The sequence below is a fragment of the Mytilus edulis genome, chromosome 1 (genome assembly GCF_963676685.1).
Source record: "Mytilus edulis chromosome 1, xbMytEdul2.2, whole genome shotgun sequence".
Lineage (NCBI taxonomy): Eukaryota > Metazoa > Mollusca > Bivalvia > Mytilida > Mytilidae > Mytilus > Mytilus edulis.
Window position 1 is genome coordinate 101,256,373 of NC_092344.1, and position 15,771 is coordinate 101,272,143.

At 32.7% G+C, this 15,771-nt stretch overlaps 1 protein-coding gene across 1 annotated transcript; it reads left to right on the top strand.

The window, feature by feature from the left end:
• Window positions 1-1,445: 1,445 nt before the first annotated feature.
• LOC139498354 (betaine--homocysteine S-methyltransferase 1-like) lies at window positions 1,446-15,475 on the top strand. The gene is made up of 7 exons (XM_071286744.1): window positions 1,446-1,602; window positions 9,490-9,680; window positions 10,732-10,926; window positions 11,719-11,830; window positions 12,749-12,924; window positions 14,610-14,691; window positions 15,106-15,475. Exons 1-7 carry the CDS (start codon window positions 1,590-1,592, stop codon window positions 15,390-15,392), a joined length of 1,056 nt encoding a protein of 351 aa, XP_071142845.1. The 5' UTR covers window positions 1,446-1,589; the 3' UTR covers window positions 15,393-15,475.
• The last annotated feature ends 296 nt before the right edge of the window (window positions 15,476-15,771 follow it).

Below are 15,771 nucleotides of genomic sequence, written 5' to 3' on the forward strand. Positions count from 1 at the left end.
CAAAGAGAGATAACCTAAAACTTTTCTTTATAATCATTTTGATTTTTAAATGCGGGATTTTCGAAATAGTGGCCGTTTCAACAACGAGGTTGAAAAAAGTCGGTTTATTCACGTGACATTTGTTAAGAGAACAGAGTATAAATATAGTCTTTCTCACAGGCGAATCAAACAAATGGTGTGATCCACTTAAAATGTTCGACTGATGTTCTATTTTTACCCTATTATCCTGCTGTAATCGCATGGCCAAGGACATTAAATAGACACACATACTGACATAATTTCTACTTAAAAAAGTTTAACAACACAACTTCTGACTAAAAAAGTAAAAAAAAAACTTAAAACAACGGTGTTCTCAATCTTCAGTCATTTGTGTATTCCAAAGTACTACGGTTATGTTAGTGACATATTTGACAGCTACCCTGTTTGCAAACTTTGAGGTTAATGGGTCAAAATTGGAAGTCACAATTTTAACATTTGTTTGAACATGGTCTACTTACAAAATAAATTCAACGAACAAAATTCACGGAGTGGCAAACTTCATTGCATTATGCATTGCATATGAACAGATGCATGTAGTGACCATGTACTACATTTTACACGGGGAAAAAATGAGAAAAAAAATCAGAAGGGCACTTTAATATACCTCCTAAATTGTATCATTTTTTTCTCTACACTAATCAGGTCAACGTTCTTTAAGAATACTGTTAATTTCAGATAATTTTAAGCATTTTCTTCAAAGATTTGAGCCCTGACTTCATTAATCTCGAACTTTCTGTGTATAGTATTATATATATATATTGGTAAATTAGCCTGGTTGTAAAATGACTGAATAAATAGTCAACGATTAATCTTACAGGGGATGGATTATGTAATATGATTCTGCACACTTCAAAATATAATATATAACAAGTCAAAAAGGGTACGACAACACCATTAAATAACTATAAAATGAACAAATATTGGATATTTCGGATAACAGATATCCTTCTTCGGTAATAGCACGATGTCAAATGAATCATCGTGCTATTATATATATATATATTTATATACAACTCGGAAACATCAACCCAACAATGTGAGATCTGTAAATTTGCTTCCAACCATACCTTTTTGTAACTTTCTGACTAGTAAAATGAGCTTGATTCAAGAGAATGAGACTACTAGTACCTCGATCAGGTATAACATTATCATCATACTGTATCTATAATCAAGAAGGTTGCAAAGTTAGGCATTTTTACTAACGTAAATATAAGAAAAAGGTGTAGATTCAAGATTGCTCAATTTGTTGTGTTTTGTTTTTCTTTCCACAACAGTCGGTTGACAGAAAAATCCATTTTCATTTTAAGCGCCCAATTCTACCTGACCAAACCAAAAAGCATAATTTCTAATCGGCAAGGGTATTTTACTTGTCCGTATCTAAATATGTTTAATTATTTGACAAATCGTTTACTGGTTTCATAGTAATTTACTTTATATAATCAAGCTTTCCATACATTTTCATTAGAGTACTTTATTGACACATTGTTATGATTAGTTATCAGTTGACCGGTACGATTTGACAATCTACAAGTTGACAGAGGAGGACTAAGATGTCTAAAAGAGGTAAGAACAAATAATATTCATATGCACACATGGAGTTTATTAGTATTACATGCATCAGTACTTTTTTGCAAAATAAACTACACATGTATGCATATGTATAGTGTTTAAATACTTCTAGTTTTTTTATTTAAAAATTATCACAATAAGAAAGTTTGCATACGTACGTAACCTGTCCTGATTTCTGAACTCAACACGTTTAAATGGTCACACTGACACATAAAGAACCATATAAATGTATAATTTACAACAGCGACTAATTATTAATATATTATGCTACAGTACATTCTTTAAAACAAAACAAGTATTTTTTTTATGTTTTTATGTTCACCAACGAAACTTAACAAAGCCTTACTTAAAGGTAATAGTATGAAATTCAAAACAGTGTAGCTGTGGCCATTGATTGACACATTAAAATCATTCATTGACTGGGACAATTTAGGTGAACGTTTGTATGTAACGACCAATGCTCACTATGTACTTTTTAAAGACACTTAAACTATGGGGTCACCAAAGGTTCTCAACACCTAAATAAAGTAATTCGAAAAATTAATCAGAAATAACACGATATTTTGATTTATATCAATTATATAAATCAAAACACAAAGGTTATTCCTGATTAATTTTTCGAATTATTTTATAATTAAAGGCGTTAAGAAACCTTTGTTGACCCCACAGTTTAAATGTCTATCGTAGGTACGTCATGAACAGTGGTTGTTACAGACAAACGTTCACGTAAATTGTCCCAGTCAATGGATGATTTTGATGGGTCAATCAATGGCCACAGCTACACTGTTTTGAATTTCATACTATTAGTTATTAAAATAAAAAAACTAGTTTGCAGAACAAAATAAATCATGCCAAAAAACAAAGTTTATCAACTCGAGGGGAAAGATATCTATCTCAGCCTATCGCATCTGAAATTTAGTTTCAGTTTTTACATGTAATATATCCTTGTTTACACCTCATCAAAACACTTTGTTTGTTGATTGTTTATAGGCTTTAATATTTAAAAATAGATGTTTAAGATTGCTAACCGATAAAACAGACACGTCAATACAAGAGGGACGAAAGATACCAAAGGGACAGTCAAACTCATAAATCTAAAACAAACTGACAACGCCATGGCTAAAAATAAAAAAGACAAACAAAAAACAATAGTACACACGACACAACATAGAAAACTAAAGAATAAACAAAAGTACACATTTACCGGAAGTGAACATTTGACCTTCAACAGTGTGTAAATGTTCATATCATGCATTTACAAGTTGATTGTCATCACAAAATTTTGATCAGTTTGAAGATCACCCGGCCTGAAGGGCAATGTGAGCTCTAGTCATCACTTTCCATCCGTCGCCCGACGTCTGTAAAGTGGCTTTTCTTTACAAAAATCTATTCCTCTGAAACTTTACAATACAATTAAAACTGTGTGTTTGCCTTATCTATTAATGTCGACTATAACGTTTGTGATTTTCGTCTCGGTTGACTAATCAACGTGACCGTCGTGTATCAATTTACTACAGAGGTGTCAGTTCTGGTAATATCTTCGACTTGCTACAATTTCCTTTCTTTTATTTCTTTCTTTCTTTCTTACTTTTCATTGTTTCAAAATCTATAGCAGCTAGGTTAAAAGTGTAAATTGCAAAAATGATCAGCATGACAAGATGATTCCCCCTTGAAAATTGGAGTAATATCTAAATACTTGTTTTGGAGTTTTCGCACTTTAGCTGTTATTTTTAAAACTAAAGGCGCTACATACGGGTACAAGAGTTAACGGTAAGTAAGATCAGTCATGACAAGATCGTGTTGATTTTTGCTGTAGCAGTTTGACTGTTTCCTCAAAACTGATAGAAGCTAGGCTTCTATGCTTGACATGTAAATTGCAAAAATGATCAGCATCACAAACGAGTAACTATAGAATCAATCTAATTCAAATTAAAGTCATGTATTACTCCCGTTCTGATGTGTCGCGCATCAAGGACCTCGTCTTTTCTTTGATTTAGATGAAAGAAGAAAAGTTTTCTATTTTTTTCATTTTTGCTAGGCTTTTTTTTGTATCAAATTTCTATTACAGAAAATGTATATATAAGTATCTGATGTTCATATGATGAAATCATAATCTTTCAGTCAGTTTAATTGAAGTCTGGAGCTGGCATGTCAGTTAACTGCTAGTAGTCTGTTGTTATTTATGTATTATTGTCATTTTGTTTATTTTCTTTGGTTACATCTTCTGACATCAGACTCGGACTTCTCTTGAACTGAATTTTAATGTGCGTATTGTTATGCGTTTACTTTTCTACATTGGCTAGAGGTATAGGGGGAGGGGTGAGATCTCACAAACATGTTTAACCCCGCCGCATTTTTGCGCCTGTTCCAAGTCAGGAGCCTCTGGCCTTTGTTAGTCTTGTATTATTTTAAGTTTAGTTTCTTGTGTACAATTTGGAAATTAGTATGGCGTTCATTATCACTGAACTAGTATATATTTGTTTAGGGGCCAGTTGAAGGACGCCTCCGGGTGCGGGAATTTCTCGCTACATTGAAGACCTGTTGGTGACCTTCTGCTGTTGTTTTTTTCTATGGTCGGGTTGTTGTCTCTTTGGCACATTCCCCATTTCCATTCTCAATTTTATTTTTTACAGAGTTTGTCTTTAGTGCCGTGTGGAGGCAGTAGAGTGCCTCCCCGTGCTTCAGGTTTATGCTCTTATAATATACTAGATTATGGAGTGTGTGTCCGAGCGAGAACTGCTCTAGTTCATTACTTTAGGAATATTTATCAAAAAGTAGTATTTCAATATTCAGCCCCATTCTACTATTTAGTCAGCCATCCGATATACCCTATCTTTTTCGGGTAATTAATACTGATAGCGTTTGACATTTTTAGCCGAACAGATTTATCAATTTTACATAACTTAAATTATTGTATGCTGGTTCATATTCTGGACGCCAGTCTTTGCTCCTTTATAATATAATTCACTAACAAAAAACAATTATGAAGCTTAGAAATGGAAAAATATTAAATACTAAACTTGTTCAAAGGGTATCTACACGTCTCAATCTTCAAAATCGGTTATCTAAAAATACTACCATCGCTAACATTTTTAACAATAAAAATCGTGGTTACCCTTCTATCGATAAGTGTCATGCCAAAAAATGACTTACATGTCCCCGTCTTTCCACCAACAATACGGTTAGGTCCACGTTTAATGGTCGCATATGTTCTTTGAAATTTGAAACTGATATAACTTGAAAAACAAACAGTATTATTTATTTACTCACATGAAACAAACAGGGATGTGGTAAGGCGGTATTCAATACGTAGGAGAAACTGGACGATATTTATCTAAACGCACTCAAGAACACCTGTATCGTTTTAAAAGACCCAATAAATTCAAAAGTATCATTTACCAACACCTTAAGAAGCACAACCATCCTTCTAAATATTTAGCAGTTCAACCTTTAGAAGTAGTAAATAAGCAGCCTGGTGAATCTCATTCAAAGTTTGTACGATCACGGAAAATAATTGAATTAAATTGGATTAAAAATTACAGACAGTCTACCCTCTCGGTCTTAATGATAATATCATGGGAATTGGTAATATTTTGGATATAGTTTCTAAAACTGTTCGTAAAAACCGTTCTCACGGTCGTAGGACAAATCGCAATCAAAGAAAATTTCGGACCAATCATAGCAATATTTCGGACCTAATTTCTATTTCAAAAACCAACGGCAGACATTATCTGTTAACAAAACTCTGTTCATTACCGGTTAATAAGTTAAATAAAATTTTGGAGGATTGCAACACAATTTCATATAGCAGTCCTAAGTATGAAATTGTTCAAATTATTATGGCATATTGTTATTCTAAACTATTTCCCAAAATTGATCGCCCTGAAGATCATAAAAAACATTTTATTAAAATAAAGTATGTCAATAAAGGTTTTGATTTTGTAAATATTGCCGGTATATTTAACGACCATTCTGTTAAAGAACAAATTCCTGGATATTTTGACAATACTGAGCTACCTTTTATTTGTTATATTTACAAGAAATCTACCCGGAAATTTGTGTTTAATTATAGTCAACTGTGTAAAGATGTTAATATCAGTGAAAATACACCTACTTCATGTAATTGTAGTACCTCCGAATATAGTTATGGACCCATTTCCCATGTTATAACAGGAGATCTTAACATCGTTCAAGACCGAGAGTTAAAATCATTCCTCAGTAAAGGACCTAAATATCGTCCCCCGTCAATTATTAATTGGAATGAGTGTCGTAATATCATCCACGACTCACTCCGTACTTACTGTATGAAATGGATAAAACGGGAAAAAGCTGACAAAAAATCTTTGGACTCTTTTTTTAATTCAGTAATGAAGATAGTTGATATACGTATTCAACATTTTAAAGAACATTTTACTATTAACAATAACCACAAAAAACCTATTTCTCGTATCAAACATAAACTAAAAGAACTAGCCAAGAAATTTGTTTTTGTCCCGGCCGATAAAGCTGGTAATAATATTATTATTGTTTGACGTAAATTTTACATTGAGGTTCTGAAAAAAGAAATCACCAATTCACCAACATTCCAACTGACTCCATTTTCAGAAAACGACATCTGTAACAAACATAAACTTTTAGCTACCGCTTTACAAGCAGAGCCAAATACAATGAAAGTCCCAACTATGTACTGGCTTCCGAAGCTACACAAAACACCTTACAAATATAGATTTTTTTCGTCTTCAAGCCATTGTTCCACTACTAAATTGTCTATTCTTCTTACCAGCACACTTGGTACAATTAAAAACCTGATGATAAATTGTTCAAATAAGGCCTTCGAAAATAGTGGAATTAATTACTTTTGGAGTGTCAAGAACTCGTTGGAAGTACTTGATAAATTGCATGCTTATATTGGTGATGTTAAATCTGTTCAAAGTTTTGATTTTTCTACCCTGTATACCACATTGCCTCACATTCTCATTAAGAAAAAATTCACACACCTAATTAAATGGCCATTTAAAAAGTCAGAATGTGAATATATATGTTCAAACTCTTTTAGGTCATTTTTTAGTAGCAATAAACAAAAAACTATGTCAATTGAACATGCTTTGATACTATATATACCCTTGAATTTTTACTAGATAACATTTGTGTTCGCTTTGGGGATTCCGTATATCGTCGGATTATCGGAATTCCAATGGGGACTAACTGTGCACCACTTATTGCGGACCTGTTTTTGTATTGCTATGAGTTACAATTTATGACAAAAATAAGCAAAGACCCATCGAAACAACATCTGATAAACAAATTTAATAATACTTTTAGATATTTGGATGATATTTTGGCTCTCAATAATGACGACTTCAGTATGTATATTAAAGAAATTTATCCTGTTGAACTTACTTTAAATAAAGCTAATACTAACAATGACCACTGCCCTTTCCTCGATCTTGATATCTATATCACTAACGGAAAGCTGAATACTAAAATTTTTGATAAAAGAGATGATTTTTCATTTCCTATCGTTAATTATCCATTTTTAGATGGTGACGTTCCCTTGTCACCATCTTACGGTGTTTATATATCTCAACTTGTACGATTCGCTCGTGTATGTAACAATGTTTAAGATTTTAACGAGAGAAATTTATGTATTACTGAAAAATTATTACACCAGGGTTTTCGATATCACAAACTAGTCAAAACATTTACTAAATTTTATCATCGGTATAAGGACATCATTCGTAAATATAGCTCAACATGCAGACTTCTTATACGTTCAGGTATTTCACATCCAATTTTTTTATGGAAATATTCTTTATAAAGCACAAAGGTGTCAGTATTCACCTCAAAAACTAACTAAACCTTTGAATAGACTTAGAATGAAATTCATAACAGTGTAGCTATGGCCATTCATTGACTGGGGAAAATTAGGTGAACGTTCGTCTGTAATGCCCACTGCTCACGACGTACTTATCATAGAAATTTAAACTGTGAGGTCACCAAAGGTTCTAAACGCCTAAATAAAATAATTAAAAATACTAATCAGGAATAACCTTTGTAATTTGAAAATAAATAAAAATGGCCTTCAACACGGAGTCTTGGCTCACACATGAACAGCAAGCTATAAAGGTTGAATACTTAAAATTCTTTACTTGATTTTTTGTTATGGTTTGACCATCAATTTTCCTAATATGATATCGCACGTTCTTTCAGATTATTTGTTTTATTTATTGGCTTTAAAAGTTACAATGCATGATGTCGTCTGTTTATGTAGTTCATATGTGTTTTTCGTTTCTCGTTGGTTTTCCCGTTTGAATGGTTTTACACTAGTAGTTTTGTGGCCCTCTATAACTTGCTGTTCGGTGTGAGCCAAGGCTCCGTGTTGCAGGTCGTACCTTGACCTATAATGGTTTACTTTTATGAATTATTACTTGGGAGGAGAATTGTCTCATTGGCACTCATACCACATCTTCCTATATCTATCTATATCTATACATTTTTTTTTCAACAAAAGAATACATCTCAAGAATATAAGTTTTGTAAGAAACGTGAGAAATTGTGTTGGACTTGAAGATAAGGCAAAGTGACAAATATTTGAAAGAATGAATCGTTTTATGGTATTAAACAAAGAAATCAAATGATTTTTTAATTATCCAGAACTCTTCACAAACAAAACCCACATGTATACGCATTGAATAAATAGTAGGCAATTCTTAAATGATCACACCGTAGAAGTAGTTGTGCTCTTAATCAATGAGATATTTTGTGAATTAACCCCATCAACTTAATAGTTTTTTTTTACAATGGATAAACCTATTTTTTTTTATTATTATTAAATAATATCATCTCTGAACATTATTATTCTTATAAATGAAACGGTTGTATGTGATGATTATAATAAATATTTAAAACAAATTCCTTTCAAGCTTTGTAAAAAGAAAGTTTCATTTTATGTATCGGAATGTGTAACAATTAAGTGAATATTTCAATCCCCACTGGAAGGCCTTTAACAGACTGGGTGAGCATAAAATCATAGCCGTTGACAAACAAGTTACAACCTACAAACGTTTTACTGTGGACCACACTGTTATGCAATTAATTCTATTAAGAAGGGATATAGTTACGATACTGTTGTCAGGTCATTAAAGATTGCATATTTTGGCGTTAATATTGATTCACTTATAGGGTCTTTGCATCGGAACTAAACACATTTATTAAAAAAACAGTTGTTGGCATGACACGGGTTATGTTCTTCTCATATATGTTATGATGGTATGATACTAAACCCCTAACGGGAAGGATTGTGCCAGATGTTCATATGATGAAATCATAATCTTTCAGTCAGTCTAATTGAAGTCTGGAGCTGGCATGTCAGTTAACTGCTAGTAGTCTGTTATTATTTATGTATTATTGTCATTTTGTTTATTTTCTTTGGTTACATCTTCTGACATCAGACTCGGACTTCTCTTGAACTGAATTTTAATGTGCGTATTGTTATGCGTTTACTTTTCTACATTGGCTAGAGGTATAGGGGGAGGGTTGAGATCTCACAAACATGTTTAACCCCGCCGCATTATTGCGCCTGTCCCAAGTCAGGAGCCTCTGGCCTTTGTTAGTCTTGTATTATTTTAATTTTAGTTTCTTGTGTACAATTTGGAAATTAGTATGGCGTTCATTATCACTGAACTAGTATATATTTGTTTAGGGGCCAGTTGAAGGACGCCTCCGGGTGCGGGAATTTCTCGCTACATTGAAGACCTGTTGGTGACCTTCTTCTGTTGTTTTTTTCTATGGTCGGGTTGTTGTCTCTTTGGCACATTCCCCATTTCCATTCTCAATTTTATTGTGCATACTATAAATAAATTAAGAAATTTTATTTTTAAGGGTTTCGAGAACGTCTTGCTGCAGGGGAAACCATTGTTATTGCTGAGGGTTATTTATTTGAGTTTGAAAGGAGAGGTTACGTGCGTGCTGGATGTTTTGTTCCTGAAGTAGTATTGGAATTTCCAGAACAACTTAGAGCTTTACACGAAGAGTTCGTACATGCTGGAAGTGACGTTGTCGAAGCATATACGGTTTGATTTAATTCTCGTCCTTTCCCCTTTATATAGTCTAATTCACTAGCAGTTTCTGCATCGGCCCTGGTTGCCTCGCATCACGGTGCGGAGCTATTAGTTTCAGTAGAAATACACGCCATCTTGAATAAATTACTTATCCGTATAGATTCTGATTGGTTGCATTATAATGAGGCTGAGATACAGCAACAGCTATTGGCTTTAATGAGACAAAGATTTACAGACTTTTCTCGTCCAGGATAAGACATCAAATGCCGGAAAATTAACTATGTGTATTTTAGTTCCGATCAACTGTCATTAATTCATGTTCGTTTTATTATGCATGATACATTTCACAGATAAATTCAAAATTGAAATATCAATTATTAATACGTGTTTAATTGCTTTGTTACTCTGCAATTTGCACGATTTGCTTTCCTAAACAATGTTCCTATACAATGTTTACAATAATGCATTATCTGTATTTTATAACTTCTGACAATATAGGCACACCTCTAGAAAGGCACACATCAAGAGTGGTGTTTAAAATTGGTTTAATTTTCAACAAGGATTTAAAAAAAAAAGAATAGGTGTAAAACGCACATTCTTAAAGTACATCCATTTTATATCAATAAATATCTAAAAACACCACATTTCCAATACTAATTTAACAACCAAATACACACATATAACCTTAAATTAGTGTAGAGCGAAGCAGTCCATCTTTTTTTTAGAAAGCTAAAACTTGTATAGGTTTTAGGTTAGCTGTAGTGGCACGAAATGTGGATGATCAACACACATTATTCTTCTTCTTCTTTAGTTTCAGAAAAACCATCAATATACTGATGTTTACTTTCCGGCGCATTTGGAATTTTGGGTCCTAATGGCGCTTCAATTTTGTACATGTTTGGCTTTATAACTTTTTTTTATCTGAGCGTCACTGGTAAGTCTTATGTAGACGAAACACGCGTCTGGCGTATTAACAATTATAAGCATGGTACCTCTGATAACTTATTTGACATTTTATAATAAGATATCAATAATGTGAATTGTCAATTTTTTGTATTTACAGTACTATGGTCACCGAGCAAAACTACGAGTTGTTGGCAGGGAAGATGAACTTGAAACATTGAACTTTAAAGCATTAGATATAGCTAAAGAGGTAGCAGACAAACATGGTAAATTACTGGCTGGAGGTATATCTAACACAACTATCTTTAACAGACACGATCCAAAAACTATAGAGGAAGCTAGAAGTATATTTAAGGTAATTTAACCTACTACCTTCAATAGTCATAGTTTTGATTCAGTGAACTATCTTTCTTAAACGATATTTCTCAAATCTCAAATGTATAAGGGACGACATCAAAAGATCAATGTACGATAAAAAAAACTTAATTCATATAGTTTGGGGTATAGGGGTTTGGGGAGGGGGGGGTTGAACTGCTGCAAGATTTGGTTTTCCGACATTGATTTTTACATATATCCATATGGGTCAATCAATTTTTCCCAAATTAAGTTAAGAGGGTGGTAGGGGGGTCAGTGAAAAAAATATGTGAATTAAGTTTTTTATCCTTCATTGAACTTTTGATGTCGTCCCTAATACAACACAAATTTCACAAATTAAAATCAGATCGGCCAGATTCTAGAATTCTAGTCCACTCCTTTTCGAATGAAGGCTTAAGCAGCCCTCATAAACCAATCGATGGAGAAAAAAGTTAAATTAACAAAATTAACAAACTCCAAGGAAACTTCAAAGTGGAACCTCCCCTATCGAATGTTAAAATAAAAAACAAACACATCAAACGAATGGAAAATACTTATCATAATCCTGACTTGGTACAGGCATTTCCTTATGCATAAAATGTGCACTACTCCAATGGAAATGGTTCGACACACACATGTAGAAAAATACCGTATGGAACTTTTTAAATGGCTTTAGTAATATGTCACTACGTCTCCTTCATCAATAGAGTCTAACCTGTTGTGTCAATAAAAATTAAAGGGACAACAAACACATTGAAAACAATGTTCGTCTGACATTACATCAACATTTTAGGAACAAATTGAATGGGCCGTGACGAGAGATGTTGACTTTATTATTGGTGAGACGTTTCCAGACTTTGCAGAGGCTCTTTTAGCTTTAGAGTGTATTAAAGAATATGGAAAAGGTATTATCTAAAACAATGTAGTCAGCACTTATGATCGTTGATATTGTCATAATTAACAATTAGCTGTTTATAAAACTTTGAATTTTTTAAAATACTATGGATTTTCTACCCCGTGAATAGAATGCCCTAATTGGCAAAGCTTTTAGGAAATTTGGTTCTCTAAATGCTCTTATATTTCTTTTTTTGTTTAGCTTTTTAGACTTTTTTATTTGGGCGTCAATAATGGATCTTTTTGAACAAAACGCGTGTCTTGCGTACGGATTTTCAATCCTGGTGTCTATAATGATTTATTTGATTGATAAAGTTAGAGACGCATAATGCATCACATGGGACATTTGCTTTGCCATATAAAAAAGAAGATGTGGTATGATTGCCAATGAGACAACTATCCACAAAAGACCAAAATGACACAGACATTAACAACTATAGGTCACCGTACGGCCTTCAACAATGAGCAAAGCCCATACCGCATAGTCAGCTATAAAAGGCCCCGATAAGACAATGTAAAACAATTATATGCGAAATATAAAAATCTGCTGTTCGTTTTATCCGAGTTCACGCGAAAATAAGATTTCCACGCTTTATTGTCGTAATAATAAACAATCCAGGAAAAACAGGACAAAAACACCGAACTCCAATGAAATTCAAAATGCAATGTCCCTAATCAAATGGAAAATTCAAAAGCTCATGCACATCGAACGAATGGATACCTGGCTAATTTTTCATTTGTGTTTCATAGATTTAAAAGTTTCTATTCCATCCTCAACAACTATGCATACAACCAAAAATTACGTAACATGTTAATACAATATTTTCGTTGAACTAAATATATCAGCGGTCAATAAAAAAATTATATGAATCATAAATACTCCAATTCATAAGAGTAATTATTTGTTTATTATTTTTATCTCGCTTTAGTTCCAGCCGTTATTACATTCTGTTCTACCGAAACAAATATGACACACGATGGTGTGCCGATACCTGAAGCATGTAGAAAGCTGGAGGAGGCTGGAGCCGATGTAGTGGGAGTGAACTGTAGCAGAGGGCCGGTTACAATGATGCCTCTTGTCAAAGAAATCAAGAAGGTTTGCAAGGTAATATATTGGTTTATCTGTAAGATGGCATAAGTCAGGTTTCATTTTACTGGAAATGATGGTGCCACTTTAATAGTGTAAAACCCTTCTTCGTGGCCGAATTTTAAGAATACTGCTTTAAACTGAAAGTTACAATCTTAATTAAATAATCGTTGATCTTGATATATTAATCTATCTAGAAATTTGAATACAATTATAATCTTTGAAAAGATTATTGCAATGTTAGAATTTAGATATAATACCTTTAAAGTTGATATTGACGAAGCAGTTACTAAGGCCAAAAAAAAACTGTTGATATATACTATATTCACCAAAGATGTTCGCATTGATTTTATATAGCAAGGAAAACATATGAATGAATTGAATGTATATACTATAATTTTAATATTTTGTTGAAGAGTTCCTTATGACGGTAAATCCAGATAATCGCTTCGGACGCAAAAAAAATGTATAGTGTTCTTTTCTACACTAGTAATCGATCGACATAACTGCTTGAGCATTGTAAACCCTAGTGTGACATCAGACAGCCCAGCGGACAATGCTTCGTTACTTACATGATCTATAGAATATCATTTTTCGAAATTCCATTATTGTATATATTATTTTGTATATAGATGCATCTTCGTGTACATGTTTTGTACTTTCTCTGTACCTATGTATCTACCATGGTTATGAGAATAAAGATAAAGATTAAGAAATGATTAGAAACTATGGTTCCAACACCCTCTAGCTTAGCTTGTTCTAGATGAGTTTGACTAATACTTAAGTTTAGTTCCCTTTTGATCAAATAGCACCAACTATGCTTATGTACTTTCATCCCTGGATTTTGGTTTGAGCGCTCCTAATGAATTTAATTCCAAAAAAGCGATTCAAACGCGCGGAATTTATTTTGCTTTGTTTTAATTAATGGAATATAGGCTGACATTAATTTAACCAAATAAATTCCTTTACCTGATGTAGTTATTTAATGTATGTCTGCATTAGAATTTATTATAATAAAATTAAAAGATCACAAGGTAATAGTAAATTAGAAAATTATTTCAACCTCAAGACTGACTTTGTAAAGGAGGCTTATTTATCATTTAAAGATTTTAGTATAAGAAGAGCTACATGTATATGTAAAATGAGAATAAATGCTCATGATCTTAGAATTGAGAAAGATAGATATTTATTATAGTAAAAAATACATAGAGAGAACTCAACGTCTATGTCACCACTGCTTATCACATGGATCAAATTCTATTGAAGATGAGACCCATTTTACAGTAAATTGTCCGTTATATAATGAACAGAGGAAATTATTATTTGATAAAGTTATCACTTTTTGTACTAATTTTAAAGAACTACCTAATGATAAGAAATATTTCTGGCTGTTCACAAATGAGCATTTACCAACTCTCATGTGCCTAGGAAATTACATTATTAAAGGTTTAGAAATAAGATCCAGATGTAAACAAAATATATGAAATAATATAATATTTCATTGTTATAAGATTTAATATAATAGTTATATAAAACACATGTTGTGTTAGGCTCTGATCCTGTCCATAATGTTATTGTATGGTATTAGTTTTCTGTTTTGCTTTGTCCAATCATATTGTGTTGTAAACTGATGCCCTTTATGGGTTCTTGATTAGATTAATAAAATTCTTATCTTATCTTATCTTATTTGAATATCTTTTTAGGGCCCAGTGGCAATGTTACCTGTGGTTTACTCTACGTCGGACAAAGAACCAACAATGCAGGCTTTAACTATACCAGGAACAGGTACCTCTAACGTCTTTTAAAATGTTCAAATATGTTCTACTGTTGTGTCAACTAGCATAAAAGACTAATGTAATCTTTTGCAAACTACTTTATTCTTTTACAAATGTGTCATTTGAAAACCAATTTATCGAAAGGCTGAAATGTTACTGGTTGCCACTGATGCAGTAGAAATTAAATTGCTAGCCTTCCTTATGTTTATGTCCTAAGTCTGGAGCCTGTAGTCATGTTGGTCAGAATTGTTTTTTTGTAATTTGTAATGAATTAAGCCGTAATTTTTCTCGTTTTAATTATTTCATGTTTTTCCAGTCGGGGACTTTTATAGCAGACTTGACAATCTCGATTTTTCTCGTTGTTGAAGGCCCTACGGTGGTATGTAATTGCTTTCATTCCATTCATTTGCAACTCTGTTTACAGGTAAACCAGCATTTCCAGTAGACTTGCCAGGAGTTGCATGTACTAGAACAGAAATAAAAGAATTTGCTGAAGAAGCAAAAGCCCTAGGAATACAGTATATTGGTTTATGCTGTGGGAACGCTTCTCACTACATGCGTATTTTAGCAGATGTATATGGGAAGGATCCACCAGCAAACAAATTCTCTCCAAATATGGATCAGCATTATTCATTCGGTGATGATAAACATAGGAACGATTATTATAATGATCTCTTTGAAACAAAGCTTAAAGATAACAAGGCTAAATAATTTAGCACGAACAAGCTTGACATTTTCTTATATTGAATAAACGACAAAATGTTTAAATTTTTATTCATTTCGTATGTCACTGATGATTTTTTGGTCTTCTTTTGCAATGCAAACCTTAATTTATTTTCGTATAAGAATTGTCTTTGCAAAAATGTTGATTGTTTGAATATTTAACAATCTAAGCTGTAGTCTACATGTTCATTCATTTCGAATGCATATCAATGTTGGTAGAGTAGAACTTAAAGTTACAGCCATAAGTTTACCGAATTCACACGCCGAACAGATTTCTTGTTCAAACTATCTTCATCAAAATATCGTCACACATTTTCATTGAGATGCTTGTTAATCCTCCCTTTTCGATTGCAAAAAGAAGTTACCA